A 20569-nucleotide genomic window follows, 5' to 3' on the forward strand; every position below is an offset into this window, starting at 1 on the left:
TTTTTAGTGTATATAATTAAATAGGTCTATAATTAATACCTTTTTTTATAGCTATAATTTTTTAATACCAACGTGTCACTCGTCATTAATTGTGTTTGTTATTTACTAAGTATTATACTTAGTAATTACTACTATTACTATACATATTAATTTAAGTGTATGGAAGAATTGGACTTAAAATATAGAATATAGCCAGTTTATTATAGTACGATAAGGCGTAGTACAGGAAATAATACTATAGGTACTAGCTTAGCTTTATATGTTATAATATATTATATTGAGTTAGTTAGAATAAGGAAGATTTCAAGGCTACTGTGTGTGGGGGGGGGGGGGCACTGGCACTGGTCCTATATTGAGAACATACAATATGATGTTATGCATTTTTAATTTTTTATTGGCAATAAATTATAATGACATTTTTTTTGTGGGTTTTTTTTTTCATACAGACATATCTACTTCCAGATTGTTTCTTTTTTAGTTTTTAAAAATTAATTATTTTTGTGATGGACGATGAACTCCATATTATATGAACATAATATAGAATCGATAATATTTAGTTAATTTTACTTGACTACGAATCACGATATGAAATAGATTTTAATTTGCAATTCTTTTTATTTTAGGTACTGCACAAATTTGAACCCGGTATAAAATTGTACACTTGTATATTTAGATAAAAAATTGTTATTATTATAATAAATTAACAAAGTAATTGCATGTTTTCAATATAAAATTAATACTATTAATGCATTTCTTAAATGTGTATATACTGTGTAAAAGGCTATTTCTTAAAACTGTTCTTTAATTGGGTTGGTGTGTGTCTGAAGTAATAGTATTATAATTGTAATCTATTATCTATATATTACATGTTTAATTAGGTAGATAGTGGTTGATGGTTGATCTAGGCATCCAGCATTATATATAATCTAGTACTGAAGTACATCCATATTTGAATTTTGAATTATTTATCCTAGTAAATAATGATAATGATAACAAATAATAATTTAATAATATATTTATTCAAATTCTGATTTTTGATATTTTTAAGTTTGCATAAATATTAACTATTTCTTGTGCAATAAATAATCGTACTTATACCTTTTTCAAGTTCTGTTTAAGGATCTGAGCGGACAGCCGACAGCCATGCGCCAGCCAACTTCTAGCAATGACAGTGTATCTTTACACGAGAAGTTTCAACCAGTTTTTTTAACTCTCATATATCTGCTTCCTCTTAAGATGAACTTTTAAAATTTGAAACATATGTTAAGCTTATAGCTTAAAGATTAAGCGTAATCGAAGTTTAACCATAGACGATACAACTGGCCCTAAGGGCCGTTCTTACAACGTCTGGTTAACTGTTAAGTCGTTAAGTGTCGGTTAATGGTTATAGTGGGATTTTTACGGGCAGAATTCCACCGGTTAAGTGTTCGTTAACTTTAACCGGACATTGTAAGAACGGCCCTAAATTGGAAAAAGTTATCTAGTCATGGTTAAAACTTATAAAGTAGAGATCACAGAATATATAAATAGAGATTTACTAATTTAAGTTATAATTGTTATACTATAAATTCCAGGTTATATTTATATAAATTATTAATTTTGGACTTAAATAAAGTTTTAAAATTTTTTATTATGCTGGCTAAGTGACAATAACGTCATTAACAATATTAATATTATAGCTTATTTAAGTCATAGCAGGCAGCACGGCTATAGATAATTATATATATATATATATATATATATATATATATATATATTATCTATAGCCGTGGCATACAGTGGTGGTTATAAGGGGGGGGGGGGGTGATAGGTGGATCGCCCCCCCCCCTGGTCCGTGTTTTTTTATAATAAATTATAATTGAAATTTTATAGTAAATTATTGAAAGAACTATTAATCATGGTACTATTTTTTTGTGTTTCTAATTTATAGAAATAGTATCAGCAATTTGTAAAGTTGTCTTGCGTAATATAATTAATATATAGTATATTTTTAAATAATTGTAGTACATACTACATTTTATTAATTTTTGTTATTATAGTATATGTACGTACTACCTAGTACCTACGTAATATGTTATTCGGAAAGTTGTGTGTCATTGTTTATATATGTATATATATATATATATATATATATGGCTGCTAGGAATAATCTCAATAATGTAATAGATTTCCCATTCTGATATTACGATAATTTTAAGAGGACGCTACACCCGTATGTGTTGTCTCCGTCTTACAAGTGCGTAACATTGCAAAAACTGTTTCGCGCGGTAAAGAACCGAGAAAGATACAATTATAACTAAGAAACGATATGTTCACCACATAAAAAGGAGAATTTTGACTGTGCAATATGGTTTTTATTTTTTCGATATCATTTATACAAAAAAAAATTCTTATTGTTTTATAATATATTAATTTTGTGTTTTTAAGCATGAATAACTTTTTTGTAGTTCGGATATCGAAAAAATAAAAACGATATTGCTCAGACACAATCCTCCTTTTTATGTGGTGAAAATTTCGTTTCTTAGTTATAAGTTATAACTATATCTTTCTCGGTTCTTTCCCGTGTGAAACAGTTTTTGCAATGTTACGCACTTGTAAGACGGAGACAACACAATACACATGCGGGTGTAGCGTCCTCTTAATATAAATCTAAAAATATAATAAACGCTATATACTCATAAACTCACATATATTATTACACGTTTTGAAAAAAAGACAAAAAAAGACATAATATGCTTGTATTTTAGATTTTTATTATTACAATGGTTGATTAACTGTGCATCTGTGATTATACTTTTTTTTATTTAATTGTAAGTACAAGGTGAACCTATTTTGGATTATTTCAAAATATTGGGGAAAAATTCCAACGACTCATTATTGTCCTATGAATTTTATAATTTCCGCCCCCCCTTAAAAGTCAGTTATAACCGCCACTGGTGGCATAGACATAATAATAGAATTATTTCTATTATATGTCTATGTCACAAAGGCACAAATTTAGAAGTATAGAAGTCCGTGGTAAGAATTAATGCAAGGTTTATAGATATTATCTATAAGCCTTTGAATTAATGTTCTGAGATCCTCCATCGTATAATCGTATATTATGATTCCGTATCCTCCAACTTCCATGAAGAACACGGATTACTGATAGCACAAAATATACAACAGATGATTAGATTAGTATACTATTATGTCATAATATTATGATCTATTATTGATCTAAGATACAGCATGACTAAATAAAATATGTTGTCATGATATTATCCAGACGTGTATACACCATTGATATTTTATTATCCCTAAAAGTGATACACTGATTGATTACCATGATCTTATCTTATCATAATAATTCTTAAGAGTAAACACAGAATACTGAAATCAGAAATACTGAATTTACATAAACACGATGTATACTTGCTATTTGCTATAGAGCTATAGACTACTACTATAGTCGTTTGCAGTTTAGCACATTTTGTACAGCTGCACCGCCCGTTATTTACTTATGAAAACAGATTTTCAATTATGAAAATAAATAAATATAATTATGAAAATAATATAGCAAGTTTTGAAAATTTGTCATCAAAGGGTGTTAAAAGTGCAATAATTGTACTATAGATTGAAGTATTAGGTAAGTAAAACATTTTTATGAAGTTTTCTGTTGTTATTTGAACTTTACAGGTACATAGTATAATATATCACTTTTCATAATCAATTATTATTGATAAATATTATTAAAAATTTCAAATTTTTTTATTTATATAAACATTTAATAACAGTAGCCTTATTAATCCAGATTTCAACTAAATTTTGAAGGTACTGCGATTGTAATCAGTTTTAATGTTTTAAAAGTGTAAAACAAGTTTAAGATGGGTAAACCCAGAGGTAAAAATATTAATACAATGTTTTAATTGTAAAAATAACTTAAATTAATTATAAATAACCATAATCTGTTTACAAGTTGTAAAAATAATGTTAATAATATATATTTTGTGGCTATCTTCTTGTATGCACTCTACTCCAGATTGCGGTCTACCTGCGATTATTGGACGATTGTTGTATGTGCTCTAATATACAATTTATATCTTTATTATCGTGACTTAATGGTAATAAACTATTAAAGATTACAACTCTCTTTTCCTACATCATATCATATTTTTTGATCATATAATTAGCCATTGGGTGACAATACTTGAGTTCACATTTCATACAGCGTTTTATATTTTCACGTCACGTTAAACACATTTAACGCTTTTCTGAGGGACATGGCACAAGTATTATAATATTTATTTATTTAATTTAAATTTTTTATATTTCATTTTATATTTATTATTTATAATTATTATTGAGACAAATAACGAGACAGCGAAAAAATGAAGACGTGCTTTGATAATATAATATAACCATTTTTATTACTTAATTCAAAAAAATGTTTGTTCGTTATTAAAACTATTTTACATAATCTCACTTATTACTAGAATGTATTGTCTAAAATCAAAATATAGTTATAGGGTGGAAAAACAAGGTAGAGTGCATAAAGAAGATAGCCCATTTTGCTAGTCGGTCTGGACTAGTGAAACTCTCCTGCAATATTTTTTGAGTCAAAATATTTGGTTAAAAAAATATCAGTGATAAATAGTGTAAATAAGTTTTATTATCTATAGAGTTATAGTTCAGATACTGATAGAATGAAACTTAATACTGTATAAATCCTTAAAATTGTTAGTATGTCATCTAGGGATGTTAAAAACTGTTAGGTTTGAAAATCAAGAATTGAATTAAATTTGTTAAAGTTGATATTATAGAGTAAAAAAAATTTAATTTACTATTTTTACTTTATGTGCTCCACTTGTGAATTCATGCAATGTTTTTCAGTTTCCTTGATATTATTTAAGTTAAATAAACCATTGATCATAAATTAGCTATTATTATAACCTGTCTAGTTAAAATATACAGTCGCCACCCATGATGAATTGGAGTTGTTATGTTAATGTATAAAATATATCTCATTTGTCATTTGTGTCATAATTTGACATGATATGTAGTCTCTTTGGGTACTTCTAACCTTAACTTTCTTAGTTTCTGTTGTTAGCCAAAATAAAGATTCATTGGCGATCTTTTAACATAGCTTTTGAAAAGTTGAATACAGACAATATTAAAATGTCAAAACGGAAAAAAGTACAACAAAACTTATTTAATAAAAGTTTAGCCGTTCAAAAATTGATCACTTGATATAACAATAGTTTATTTTCACTTTAAGTAGGCACTACCATTATACATAGAATATAAAAATATGAAGAATTATAACTTGTCAAGTATTATCATGTACTAGGTATTTATTTATTTTAATTTTTCTTTTTAAATGTATTTAAGATAAACCACTGATTTCTATTTCTTTTAAACATTATTAACATACTTACATAACCTAGTTTTTTATTAAATATTCTCATTCTGGTAAAAATACCCATTGTTGAGTGGTAGCAGAACATTTTTTTGTGTTTATCCATTAGTTTAAACAATAATTAATTTATTATAATTCTATTTTTATCGAGATTTTTATTAACATGGATGTACTTTTAATTACTATCTTGTATCATACATTATTTGGTTATATGTTAATAATCTTTTAAGTTTTAATATACAAATATATAATAACCAATTATACAAATCAATGCTAAACTTACATGCTTAAGTTAGGTGGTATATAGAACAGTCAGTAAATTTGTTACTAGCCCTGTAATTTATTCATTCTATAAGGTTAATGATCGTTTTAATCTATCCTATTGTATCGAAATAAATATTAAATTATTGATAACTGTGATTGACAAATAAATTAAACCTCAAATAATATTCATTACATCAATGATATTTTATGGATCTGTATGCTGTATTCAAGCAATACCTAGTTTTATTTATGGAACTGTTAATAGTGTGATATCGGTTGAGTAAATCGCTACAGGGCGTCTATGCAGCCATTCTTTAGTAAGCACTAAAGTTTAATTACAATTTATGAAGTTGTATGTTTGATAATTTATAAATAATATTTTGTTGATACAATTATACATTGATACATTTTATTGAAAATAATAAAATTTAAATATTTAATACTAACTATCTCCTTACTTTTATTTTAGGCACTTCTTTAACAATAAGATACTCAGAACTATAAATTTGATTTAAAAAAAGAAAAAAATGTTAACTTTGAATTCTAAGTCTTCAAGTGTTGAAAATAAGTTATCTTCTGAAATTAATACAGTATCTACTTCTGACACAGAAAAAGTTACTCCTTCAAAAACAACTAAGACAAATATTGTTGGCAAAAGACCTGGTCCAAAGTCTAGTAAGTTGTTTTAAATTGTAAAATAGGACCTTTAATATATTTTTGAACCACCCCCCGACATCACACTTCTTAATTAATAAAATGGTACTTTTCGGTTATCGTACCCAAACGGTCGGCCGGCCGACTGCGGCGGCGGTCAGGATATACCGATTCCGCTATCGTACCCTATTATATTTATCTCAATGCCTCCATCATAAAAATATTTTTTAATTAAAATAATTATTTGGTATTCATATAGTATTGATTATAATTTTTTTTGTATTGATGTTTTATTAAACTTTATTGGTATTTATATTTTATTATAATTTCTTTGTATTCATATAATTTCATATAATATTATTTTATTAAAATAAATGATATTTTTGGCAATTATTTGTTTATTCGTATGGCAATGAAACTTGACAATATTGAGATAAATATAATGGGGTACGAGAATGGAATCGGTATATCCCAGCTGCCGCCGCTGTCAGCCGGCCGACCGTTGGGGTATGATAACCGAAAAATTCATCCATTTTTCTGAACTATATTATAATATATTTTAAATTTACAATATCTTCTTTTTTTTTTTTTTTTTTTAGTACAATAACATTTACAATCTGTACATTATAAAATACAATAAGCAAATAGATTTACAATTATAATAGTGACTTTGAATACATGAGAAGGGAAGCTATGCAGTGATAGGACCCTTTTGAGTTGAGACATTTAGGATATGGAGTGGTGTTTCAGTTTAGGAGGTTGCGACACCAACGTATTTTGAGGCGACGAGGGGGGTTATCTGGAATGTGGCTGAGTGTTGATTTGTTATCAGAGGATTTAGATTATGAAGTAATTTGGAATGAAACTTTTTGTAGTGGGTTTTAACTAAGTTTTCATAAAGTTTCAACTGTTTCAATGTTTAAGTCTTTATGGAGGGTGTGGTTAGAAACAAACCAAGGAACTGACATTATTTTTACAATATCTATACTTATTTCAATTGTATTCTTTATTTTGTATTTTATCTATTTTAAACTATCATATTATATTTTAAGTTAAACATAAATAATTTTGTTGTTGAAGGGTAAATATATATTTATTTATACTTATACAATAGGTATTAATGTATTATATTAGTATTTAAAAATTCTAAAATACTTTCCGTAAAAAAGGTACTGCCTAATAAATTTATATTTATATTTATATTTTATTTATCTTAGATCAATTTTAATTAATACTTATTTTGCCCAGAATTATTTTTCAATAGCAATTATTTATTATAGTTCATATAAATGAACTTAATGTAATATCATTAAAATAGTTAGTAATATATATATGAAATTAAAATTGTTTTTTAGAAACATGTGTGCCACAGTTAAAAATTGAAAAAATGACTTCAAATCTACTAAACAAAAATGAAATTATTTCAAAACAAGCAAATAATAATGATGTTATTGCTAATTCCAAGGATTCAGATATATCAAATACATGTAATGTTGATACAACTGATGCTATTGAAGTAGAATCCAAGAAAGTTGATATTAATGCAACTCAGCTAAGTGAGAGCGGAATTAAAGGTTTAATTCCATCTCTTAAAAATGAATCTATCATTAAAATAGATTCTAGTGCATGTATAAAAGAAAATAACAAAGATGGAATAACTTCCATAAAAACTGATAATGTTGTAGTAAAAATAGAAAGTAATGAAATAAAACAAACTACAATCTTAGGTAATTTTGGTACTAATGAAAAATGTGTATTTTTAGAAGAATGTACTAATCATTTAGATGAAGAGAAAAATGAGAATATTGTAATTAGAGCAAAAAAAGATACACAAGAACTTAGAGAAGAGGATGATAATATTCAAGATCAAGAATTGGATCATGAAATATATGAAGAATTGGATCATGAAGTTGATGAAGAAGAAACAAATGAAAATAGTGATAGCTTTAATCAAACTCATAATACAGTAGGTTTAATTTAGAAAGTATCAGAGCTTGCGCTGTGGAATTTTTAAAATTGCCAAAGCTTAGCAACCAATATTCAAGAAACTAGAAATTAATCATAAACCAAGTGATATTTAATGTATATACACATATTAAAATGCTTTTTTATCTAAAAACTTCACCATTATCATCTTCACTTTCAATGATTATATTTTTAACTGATGCTTTGAAGGCTTTGTTATTTTAACAGTTCTATACATTTTTTTTTTACATTTATCGGTGAACTGAATTTTTATGTAGTGGTTGTATCTATAATAAAATCTGATAAAAAATCAAATTCAAACCAAATTTAAGCATTCCAAAATATCAAACTTTACAAGATTTGAATGCTCGGATCTTTGTCTGATGGCCCTTAAATAGTTGAGGAAGAAGCAGCAATATTTTATAGACTTTTCCTTACTGGATTAGAAAACAACCAAAATCCATTGATTAACGGTCTATATTTCCCTCCATTTTTGGAATTACCCAACGTTGACTTAAAGAAAATTGTTAATTACTTACCTTACTTTTCTTTACCTTACTCATTGTGCTTGTTGTGTAAATTGCATTTTTATTAAAAAAATAAAAATAAATTACATTTGTTAATATGATTGAGATTTGACTAAATATATATTTACAATCGTTTTTATTGGTCAGAACACATCAGCGCAAGTTCTGTTAAAATTATTCAATTAAAACTATTGTAAAATATTTGATTTTACTTGATTTAGGTAAAGTCTGTTCATGAACTTAACAAAGATGATAATAATGAAGATTCTATTAACTTGACGATTGGAGAAGATGATATTAAATTATTTGCTGATGAGGTAAATTAATATTTTATGATTTAAACTTTTTTTTTTTTTTATTAAAGTAGAAAAAAGAAAAAATATATAATCTGTATAACATAAGTCATAAATACAATAAGTAATTTGGATAACAATTTTTACCAGACTGGACAGCTTGAAGGAAGGGAGAGTCCATTGACACTACTTCCAATATGAACTTAATTTAAATTTAATTTAATTGTATAAAATAATGTATTTATAATACTTACATAGTAATTATTTTTTAATATTTAACATTATGATACTAAAAAAAAAAAAGGCGGGTAAGTCAGTCGTGGATGTCGCTCTGCTGTACAGTTGGTTATAAGTGGGTTACTGTAATGGATTGAATTAAATTTGAATCCAATGATATTATATCATTGTATACAAAAAACGATTCTGAGCAAAGACGGTTTATCTGTCTAGGATATATTATAGATAATTAAAAATTTTCTAATCTTAGATTTAAAAAGAAAATTTTTTATGAATTTCTAGCTTGAAATAATTTGCGAATTTTTGTGATTTTCGTGATTTTTACATATGTTGTTAAAATTCAAACTTTGAATGCTTGTAAAAAAAAATTGTGACTATGTAGGTATTTCTTTTATTTTGCAACTGCTATTGTAAAAATATGTTAGTAGCCTTGTATTAAATTTTCAAATCTTAGAATTAAAAAGAAAAACTTTTATGAATTTCTAATCTAAGATAATTTGAACATTGCCGTAATTTTTACGTATTTAGTCAAAATTTGAACTTTAAGTGCTTATAAAAAAAAAATCGTGCCTACGTATTTTTAATATTTTTTAACTGCTATTGTTACAATGTGTTAGAAGCCTTGTATTAAATTTTCAAGCTTTTCTACCGAACAAATAATTTTTTATCGATATTTATAGAAAAAAAAACTAAAAAAGTTGAAAAATTAAAATGTCAGTAAACACCTCAAAGCAAATCTAAATTTTATCAAATATATAAAATGCCTATATAAACATTCAGTCAAAATTTCAAGTATCTGCGGTCATTTGTTTTAGAGTTACACCAAAATAAGGAAATCGCTAAAAGTGAAAATCCAATGTTGTAAAAATTTAAATTTCAAATGCTCATAAAAATTTAATTTGAATTTCCGGTGGACTTTTTATTTGTGATAAAGATTGAAAAACTTGTATGGAATCTTGTATTAAATTATGATATATGAATTTTTTTATGAATTTCTAGCTTAAAATAATTTGTGAATTTTCGTGATTTTTACGTATTTTGTCAAAATTCAAACTTTGAATGCTTATAAAAAAGAATTGTGACTATGAATTTCTTTTATTTTTCAACTGCTATTATAACAATATGTTAAGAGCCTTGTATTAAGTTTTCAAGCTTTTCTGCCAAACAAATAAATTTTTATCAATATTAATTTAAAATAAAACTAATAATGATCGAAAATTCCAAATGCCTATGAATAGTTCAACTTAAGTCAAAAATTTTTTTAAATTGCATGGTGGATAGAATATACTTATATAAACATTCGGTGAAAATTTCATGTATCTATGGTAATTTGTTTTAAAATAACATCAAAAACCAAAATCGATTTTGTCGAAAAATGAGTGTGCGTAAAATTTCCCGTTTTCCCTTAATTTTTAGTTTGTTTTTCTTGATTATTTAGAAAAGTATTTTTCACTTTTGACCCCCCAAAGTACCAACTAGATTCACTTTCTGATCGAACGAGATACTGAAGTCAAAAATCGAAGCACTTTTACTGCCCCAAAATGTGATGACAGACAATAAATAAATAAATAAAAACACACATCATGGTAAAATCAATACATTCATCGCTCCACTCAGAATCTAAAATTATGTTAAATTATATTTTAAAAGTAGAGTGGAATTTATTATTATTATACTAAAAAAATAATCTGGAATTTATCCTTTATATTATATGACAAACCAAAATTAATTGTTACCTAAAATTTACTTGGTATGACACTGACATTTATTAATATTTATTTTTTTACCTCCTCATACCTTAATTAAATTTATTATATTACCTACGTAAGTATTTGAAATCATTTTACTTTTTAAGTTTATATAGTTATATTTTTATATTATTGTCTTAACTTCAATTAATTATTTTACTGGTGTTTTTTTTCAGGAAGATACAAATATTGAAAAAGAGGGTAATAAATAAATTTAACTACTACTCTAAACTATATTATATATATTTTTTCTAATCTATCATCAAAAATATGCAAAGTATTTTTTGTTAACATTTTTTTTTTAAGGATTTTTAAGTAAGGTATTAAATTTTGATAATGAAGAAACTTTGTTTTATGTATAATGTATATGTATATCAATATCAATTTACATTTTAGTTGTTTGGTATACCAATTTAGTTTTTTTATTATGATATATATATACACACATATTATATTTATGCAATGTATAAATTCTGCATAAACAATGACAACTAGAAGACAGATATATGACCACGAAATAACTAATTTTATCATATTTTTGATGAAGTTTCAACTAAAAGAAACCTGAAAATCATTGAAGAAATGTTCAAAGATTATTATACATTTTGAACAACTGTTTGACAATTTTGACACAATATTTAGTATTCAGTAGAAAAAGTTGTTTTTTCAAACTATAATTAAATATTAAGTTATTAATAACTAAAAAATATATAATTATTAAATAAAAAACTATTGACATACACAAGAAAAAAATAATTAATACCATTACATAATTTTCTTAATCATTTAGTTTAAATTAATTGAATTAATTTTATAATATTTTGAAAAAATGCACAGAAAATGTGGGTGAATCTTATTTGTATATTTCTTATCAAAGATAATTTAAAATCAATATTATATTCAGTTTATTTTATTAAATGTTTAATCCATGCCTTTAAAACCCTTAATTTTGTTTTATAATATTGATATTAGTATTTCATTTCATTTTATTATTTAACATTTGTTATAAATATATTAAATATATCTTAGTATAGATTCAAATTATGCAATTATTTATATGTTAACTATTAATATTATGGGCATTTTGTGTTTATGTATATTTAATTTGTGTGACGCAATATAGACGAAGCGATTGAGAACCATACCATAGAAGAAACTTTATCGATCAAACAGCGTGAATCTTGCCATCCAGTTACTGCTAGTAGCAGATCAACAACTGGTTCGGTCAAAAGCCGTCGTAGCACAACTGAAAAACGACCATCTGTTGGAGATAAATCACGCAGTACCCGTAAAGAAGACAAGGACATCAGCAATGCAAAACCTCTTATCAATGTCAGTGTCTTCAAAGATGAGAAGAATGAAGTGGAGAAACAATTTAAAGATAAAGTGGAAGCAGACAATAAGCAGAGGTTTGTTTTGAAACTCTCAACAACTGGTACTTTATCCCTTCATCGGAATATTGCGCCAAGGATCTGATATATGACTGCCAATTAAAAGTTTTATAAAACTGTGATTTTCATACTTTTTTAATACGGCTAAGTTTGATCAAATATCCCATTTTATTTACTGCTAATGGATAAATAAGTTGTATGTTCATGAACACATCTTCTAGTACATAATAACTAGCATGTACAAACATGCATGTCAGTACTAATGGAGATTATGTGTTTCTAATAGTTACAGAAATTAGGTGTTTTTAATTTTGGGTTGAATGTTGTGTGGATATATATTATTAATTACAAGAAATGTATGTACCAATCTTTCAAATGCTGGGCAATTCTAGATAGATTATATTTGAGTGGAGTTGATTAAGTATTGTGTAATCAATTCAGTATTTCATAAGATTTCCATTTTCTTATGGAACTTTATTTAATATTTGGTATTTAATTTATATTTTTAACTAATAATGATAAAAATGTATTATTTTCTTTTAATTATACATATTTTGAGTTTAAAACTATTTATTATTATTCGGATAGATAAAAATAGTTGTTTATTATTTGCTAACTAGCACCTATTTAGATATATCTAATATATCTAAATAAGTGCTAGCTGTATTACCCAAAATTATCCTATGCCAAAATTAATTTATATTTATACCCTTCTGTTTTGATTCAATTGAAATATATAATAGTATAATACTAACATAGTTACAATGATTAATTTATATGATTTTTCACTGCTTAGTACTGGACGTATTTTCAATGTTAACACAAAAAACTAAATAGATTAAATTAAAGCTTATAAGCGTTAATGTAAATCTCATACTGTTAAGATTTTGATTTTAAGTGTTTTATCTATGTTGGGCATGGGTTAGAGAGAGACAAAATAAAAAGTGTACTGACATCCTCTTTTTTTTTACTAGATGATTCATTCATCCCAATATATTGAGGTATACATTTTGTGTATGTAGAAAAAACTATTTTTTAATATTAATTTTAAGTTCATATTTACACTATTTTTATTTTCATAACTTGATTCAAATTATTTTATAAATTAATCATATAAGACAGGCTATGCTCTTAAATATGTATATAATTCAATCTAAATAAAATTAATTGCGTAATCAAATTACCTTATCTTATATTTTACAAGAAAAAAACTATTTGATTTCACAATACCATGCTTAAAGGGATTGCAAATAGACAATTATTTTAACCAAATGTGCCAATACCTTGTAAGTCATACAGATTATCAAATCTTATTACTCAATAATACTGAGAACTGATTAAATGTATTAATATGTCTACTTGTGATTAATTAATCTACTTTAAACAATTTTGTTTGAATATTAAAAAAATTAATTTAATATCGTAAAATGTGGCTTGATCTATCTCAATTAGACAACATATAAATTAATTTAAATACGTTTTCAGTAATCTAATTTTGTTTTAAGTCTATCGGTAGAATCGACAAATAGTACATATTAATGAGTTTACATTGTTTACTGTTCACATGCGCAATGCTAAAGCGGTGACTTGTATGTGCACTTGCAGAAGTGCTTCGTTATTTTATTCACACACACATTAATGATCCACTAAGCACACTTTTTCTAAACTTGCATACATAAAATTTGAAAATTGTCTATTTTAAACTCTTTATAAACTGTATATTTGCAATCTCCTTAATACTAATAGAATTCATAGCACATATGTTAATGTTTCAAATAAAAAGTTCTTTATTTTTATTATTTCTGAAAGAATCACTCAGATAGAAAATTGGTACATACTACATAGATATAATTTTATTCATAGATGTGGTGAATTAAAAATAATATATAACTTTTGAGAAATTTAGTAGTGAGTTATTAACTAAAAAAAGTCAGTACAAAATGACTGAGTAATTGGTTTTTGATCAAACATCTTAGTTTAGAATCTTTTTGCATGATATGCATATGAATTTTTTATAAAGGTTTGTATAAATACATATTGAATATAACTTGAATTTTTAATTTACACAATATAAAATACAATATTTAAGTAAATATTCACAAACCTATTTATTGAAATGAATAGTGCTGATGAATAAAGATGGTAATTTCAAAATATACAGATGGATATTTCCTGAAGAGAGAAGTCACTTACAAAATATGTGAATTTACGTAGTGTAACTTCAAGTGTAATACGTTTAAAAGAGATTTTTATTTTTTCAATGTAAACATTAAAAAAACAAGTCAATAAGTATGAAATAAAGAATTTGAAGTAATAGATACAATACAGAAATAGAATGGATTATCAACTTATTAATGAATATTGTTGAAAAAAAAACTAATATTATACTTATTATAGTTATTATTAATATCAAATTATGTATTTTTGTTAATATATGAAGTAAAGAGAATAATGCTCAATGAAATAATTGTACAATAGATTTCTTATTGTACTAAGATTGTAATTTTCAAGATACTAAATTGTCTGATGACAGTTGATAAAAATCAGTTAAAGATGAATTAAAAATTGGTTTTATGCTAAGACGATGGTAAGTCATCAATGTTGGATTACTTTGACACAGAAGAAATGCTAATTTTGATTAATATGTGCTATTTATATACAAATGATGTTCAAATACAAATTAAAAATACTTCTTCCAAATCAAACAATATTTTTTCAAGTGACATGAGTGTTGGATATATTTCTCATAACTAAGTATAAAATACTGTGAATATTTTTTAAAATACTATTAATTTTGTGTGGTGGCAATTTGTATGGCAATGATTATATAGTTAATGCAATTTGACTTATGCATAGAAAATATATTATGTCTGAAGTATATGTTATATAATAACTAGCAAAATATATTAATAAATTATTTTTGTTAAGTTTAAAGTGGAAACAAGTAATAATTTAATATACCTACATTCTGTGTGTGAAAAAAATGTATATTGTTTGTTAACCTAAATTATAAATAATTATTTTTATAAACATTTTTGTAATTTATATTTTCAGTAATGATTCAAAGTCTCAGCAAATATCAAATGACACATGTAAGTTTTTATTTATTTTTGTCATTTAAAAAATTAAATATTGTTCTTTTTAGATAATTTTAATAGGTATTGGTTTTATAAAAACTGTTTTACACATAAAAGATAATAATATATCAATTAAATCAATTTATATATTTAAAAATAGATTATTTTTTTTAAATTCACATATAACCAGCCTGGCTGAAACACACCAATTCTATATACACTATTTCAAATAAGTTTGGAAAAACTGTGCTGTCTCGAAACAGTAGTACCGCTGTGATAGTCCAGTAGTGTGGACAGCCAACAAAAATGTACATGCATGAACCTCTTCACGTTTTCGTTGTGATTTTTTTCCAAACCTTAAGAATAGAGTATAGAGATCTTAAGAGGACGTAAAACTGGCATTTGTTATCCCTGTCTTTCAAGTATGTGAAATAGTAAATTTACGGTCAGTAGAACATGTGTAGTTTCGTTAGTTAAAAAATATGAGTGAATTGACATTTGATGATTTACAATTATTTGAATTGTCATTAAGTTTTTATGTATAATTCAGAATAAATTAAAAATGCTCATAATTCTAAAAAACTTAATTATCTTAAATAACTCACGTACAAACACATATAATTTTCTTACTGTCAAGTTTCTGAAGAGGTTGATTCACTTTAATTTTTAAACTAATGAAGCTATACGTGCTCTGCTTAGTATACATTTACTAAGTTATACACTTGTAAGATGGAGATAATAAGTTACAGTGTTACTCTTACGTCTTCTTAATGATTGTTATAAGAGAATTCACTGGAACAACAATTAATTAAGTATACATTTATGTTAGGTATTCTTTTATAAATTGAAATTTATTTGTAATATGTAATATAAAATATTTAAAATTTAAAATTTCAACTTCTTTAATTTCTTAAATTTATATATTCTAAAATTATACTTATTCATGCGTATGCTAAATAATCAATTAATTACGATTTATTAAACTAAACATACTTGAGTTTCCTAAACAATTTCAACTTGATATCACCTATAATTTACTTTTTAAAATGTGTTTTAGCAAAGAAAAATAATTCATCCTTGGTACGCAACATTTGGGTTAGTGGTTTATCATCAATTACTAAGGCTACTGATTTAAAACAACTTTTTTCAAAATATGGAAAGGTAATATTACTGATTATTTATATTTTAATTATTATTGTATAGGTATGTGTTTAATCCTGTAGGTTTATATGTTATAAATCATAGATCTTTGAGAATTATTTCGTCATATATGATATGAGCGTTTTGAAATATATATTTTTTTAAATGAATTATTGACAATATTATGAAATTTAATTATTACATTTCTTAACATAAATTTTAATTTTAAAACTACACTCTGAAACTAATTATAGTGATTTGTTTCCATTTATATGATTGCCATATTTATACTATTCATTGTGCTTTGATTTATATTTTACTGGTCAATCAGTTTGTGACCAAATATTATAATTATTCACTATATTTAGTACATTATAATTTTTTTAATTTCATCATGCTTGTTTTTTTTTTTATTCATTATTTTTTTCCATGGTATAGAATTATTTGGTAAATAAACTTTTATATAAATCTTTCTGAAATACTAATTAATATTTTGTTTGACCAAAAGGTTTTTAATTTATATTTTATAATTGACATGGAACTAAAATGTATTCATTAACATGGAATCATACATACATGATATGTTAAATATAGTAATACCCCTGTACGGTGGTTTTAGGTGGTTGGTGCAAAAGTTGTTACAAATGCCAAAACTCCAGGAGCTCGTTGTTATGGGTTTGTTACATTATCCTCTGCTGAAGATGCTAATTGTAGTATTGAAAATTTACACAAGACTGAACTTCACGGACGTATTATTAGTGTTGAACGAGTTTGTATTTAAAATTTATTTCCTAATTAAATATTATAGTTCACAATAAAATAATCATTGGTTATCATCATTAATAGGCTAAACGTGACAATGGTTATCAAGTGACAGCTAAAAGTTCTGATTCATTTAAAGTAAATGAAAATTCTGAAAATGATCTAAAAATAAAAAATAATGATGAAAAGAAAGATAAACGAGAAGAAAAAAGAGAAAAGAGACCAGAAATTACAATTAATGATGTTAAAAAACAACCAGACTTGTCAACCCTTAAGCGTGGTTTGTATTAATTTTGTATTTTAATGAACTTGCTTTGATTAATCTAAATTGTATTTTTTTTCATTTGTGTAGTGTCAAAAAATCAAAATCAAGATCCAAAACGTTCTAAAATTGTGATTGAAAGTGATGAACATAGAAAAGACAGAAGCATTAAAAGTAAAAGCAATGAACGTGATAAAGAAAGAATCAAAGAATTAGAACGAGAAAGAGAACATTTAGCAAGAGAAAAAAGAAAACAACAAGAGATATTAAACTTAACAAAAATGAAAGTAAGCTAATTAATTGTTTCTTTAAATTTATAAACAATACATTCTTTATGATGATGCTCCGATTTTTTGGTGACTAAAATTAAGTTTTTTTTTGTAAACAATTATTATTTTTATATAAATATTATATAAAATGCTATAAAATTTGTTAATTTTTTTGATATGTTATTATTTTAATTTATTAGACTGAACGTGAAATGCTAAAACAAAAAGAGCATGAAAGAGCAATGAGAGAAGAAGAGCGTAAGAGGCGTATTGAAAAAGAACGCCAATTAGAAATTGAAAGAAAACAAAAAGAAGAAGCAATACGCCTCGAAAAGTTGGCATTTTGAATACTAATTCTGGATTGTAATAACCAAAATATTAATATTCATTTATTTATTTAGAGAAAGACAAAAACTTCGAATTGAGCGTGAACGAATTGAAAAAGAAAAGGCTGAACTTTTGCGTTTGGAGCGTGAAAATCAACGTTTAGAACGTGAAAGATTACAAAGAGAAAAGGAAGAGTTACGTAGAGCACAAGAAAAATTAGAAGAAACAAAGCGCCAGGCATTACTAAAGCGTGCTATGCCCCTATCTCCACCACTTCAAAGTAAAAGACATTCTTCATCAAATTCATCTCGATATGAAGAAAGGTACTAATACATGTTATTTAAATGTATATGTAATTTTCTTTCATGGTTATCAATTATTCACTTTTGTTTCTTTTCCATTTGGTTTTCATATAGAAAAGAACCAATTCGTAGTTCTCGTATCCAGCTTAGTACAGACTATATGAATCAAGCTCCTCCGCCTCCTAACATAACATCATCCAGACATCGCTATGAACAGCATTCATCAGAGTCTCGCCGTATGAGGCCATCACCATCCCCTCCTCCGCCACCTGCTTCAAGACCTAAAGACTCTACTGTGAATATCAGGTAATATTTATTTGCATACTATTGTAGATTTACTGAAGAAAATATAATTTATTTAAAATTCTTATTTTCATTACTGTAATAAGTAATGATTACAGTTTATAAGAATTTTGTAAAGTAAGATTCAGCCATTTGACAGCTAGATATTTCAATAATAATTATCTGAGTTTGTACAGGCAATGATACAGTTTTTATTTTTTAACAAATCTTAATGTTTTTCATTTTATTTATATTATTAAATCAAAGTTCTTTTGTATTACTATAATTTATGTAATGTTATGTATAGTATTTTTGAACTTGGTACAATAAAATACGACTATTGACAGCTAAACAATTATTTTGATATTCGTTTATGTTTGTACTGGTTTATGAAACAATTATAGTTTAAATAATTAAAACCTTCTTAAAATTTTCTCATAACTTTAATTACTTCTTAAAAATATTTATTATTATTGAAACATTTTACACTGTTTCATTGTTTGTAGATATGGTGCTCAACCAGCAACAGTACATTACAGAAGCCGTGATGTTCGATCAGATCGAAGAGAAGAATCTCGTAGGAAAGATTCAAGTAGTGGAAGTAGTAGCAGACATGCTCATTCACTATATGATTCAAACAAAAGTTGTAAGTCTTTAAAAAAATTAATAATTGTATATTTATTTCTGTATCACAATGACACTTTTTATTTCAGCCTATGGAGGATTATCACGCAATACTGAAGATAATAGCTGGTCATCAACTGCAGTAAAGAATTCTTATGGCACAGTTGGTTCAAGCTCTGGAACTAATATGGTTATAAGTTTGAGACCAGATCCATGGTCACATAATACTTTTCGAGATATGGAGACAAGCATTTGGCAACGTCCAAGTCAACCACTACCTGAGAAGTATGATTTTAATTTTTTTGCTACTGATATAGGTAATTCCCATTTAACAATTGTATTTGTTCTTGTAGGTGGAACAGTCCATCAAGCAATCCTTCATCTATGCCAATAAGTGGACGTAGTTCTAGTAGTAACGCTTTGTATGGTAATAACCATCAAGTTATACCTAACATGGGGTTAAACGTGCCAACAAACTACAGTGATAGTAGATTTGACAGTTACAAAATGAGTGGCATGTCACGCAAATATTAAATACCAAGCAGTCAATCATAGCACAAAACATTCCTGTATTTGTGCTCTTTGTTTTTTTTTTTTTTTTTGAACATTGGTCTGAAGAATATGATCGTTAAATTGTTCTAGTTTTATTTTTTTAAGTAAAGTGATTTAACTTCTTTGCACTTTTCATACATATGTTATTCAAATATAAAATTATTTGATTTTTAGTTGATTATAATTTTAAGGATATTTTAATGTCTAAATATAGTTAATTGCTCTTGTATACATTTTATATAAAAACTTAAAATTCATAACTTCTCAAATTCTATTTACCCATTACATTTAAATATAAATAATGTATTTACTATCTTATCCATACTATTATTTATTCAACTTTTTGTTTGTTTTTTTCTTATTAATTATTAAACTATTTAATTCTATGCAAATGTATCTTCTTAAAAAAAAAAAAAAAAAAAAACAATATTGTTCAATGTGTGAAAAGTATTTTAATTTTGCTGTTTAAATAATAATGACTCAATGGGGCAGGAT

The 20569-nt window shown here is 25.5% G+C and overlaps 1 protein-coding gene across 4 annotated transcripts; it reads left to right on the forward strand.

The window, feature by feature from the left end:
• The first annotated feature begins 3385 nt into the window (after positions 1-3385).
• Positions 3386-20460, forward strand: LOC107163645 (uncharacterized). Of its 4 annotated transcripts, XM_015511164.2 has the most exons (18): positions 3387-3628; positions 6132-6337; positions 7672-8013; positions 8080-8282; positions 9030-9125; positions 11263-11287; positions 12210-12495; positions 15532-15569; positions 16612-16715; positions 17314-17463; positions 17541-17736; positions 17809-18005; positions 18188-18321; positions 18389-18637; positions 18731-18922; positions 19405-19544; positions 19612-19807; positions 19876-20460. In XM_015511164.2, the coding sequence occupies exons 2-18, from the start codon at positions 6190-6192 to the stop codon at positions 20054-20056; spliced, it is 2877 nt and encodes a 958-aa protein (XP_015366650.1). In that variant the 5' UTR covers positions 3387-3628; positions 6132-6189; the 3' UTR covers positions 20057-20460. The 4 variants fall into 4 exon arrangements, with proteins under 4 accessions (XP_015366648.1, XP_015366650.1, XP_015366651.1 ...); XM_015511162.2 differs by having other exon boundaries at positions 3386-3628; positions 7672-8282; XM_015511165.2 differs by lacking the exon at positions 6132-6337.
• The last annotated feature ends 109 nt before the right edge of the window (positions 20461-20569 follow it).

The sequence above is a fragment of the Diuraphis noxia genome, unplaced genomic scaffold (genome assembly GCF_037042655.1).
Source record: "Diuraphis noxia isolate RWA-SAM2 unplaced genomic scaffold, SU_Dnox_SAM2 contig0003, whole genome shotgun sequence".
In the NCBI taxonomy this organism is placed as follows: domain Eukaryota; kingdom Metazoa; phylum Arthropoda; class Insecta; order Hemiptera; family Aphididae; genus Diuraphis; species Diuraphis noxia.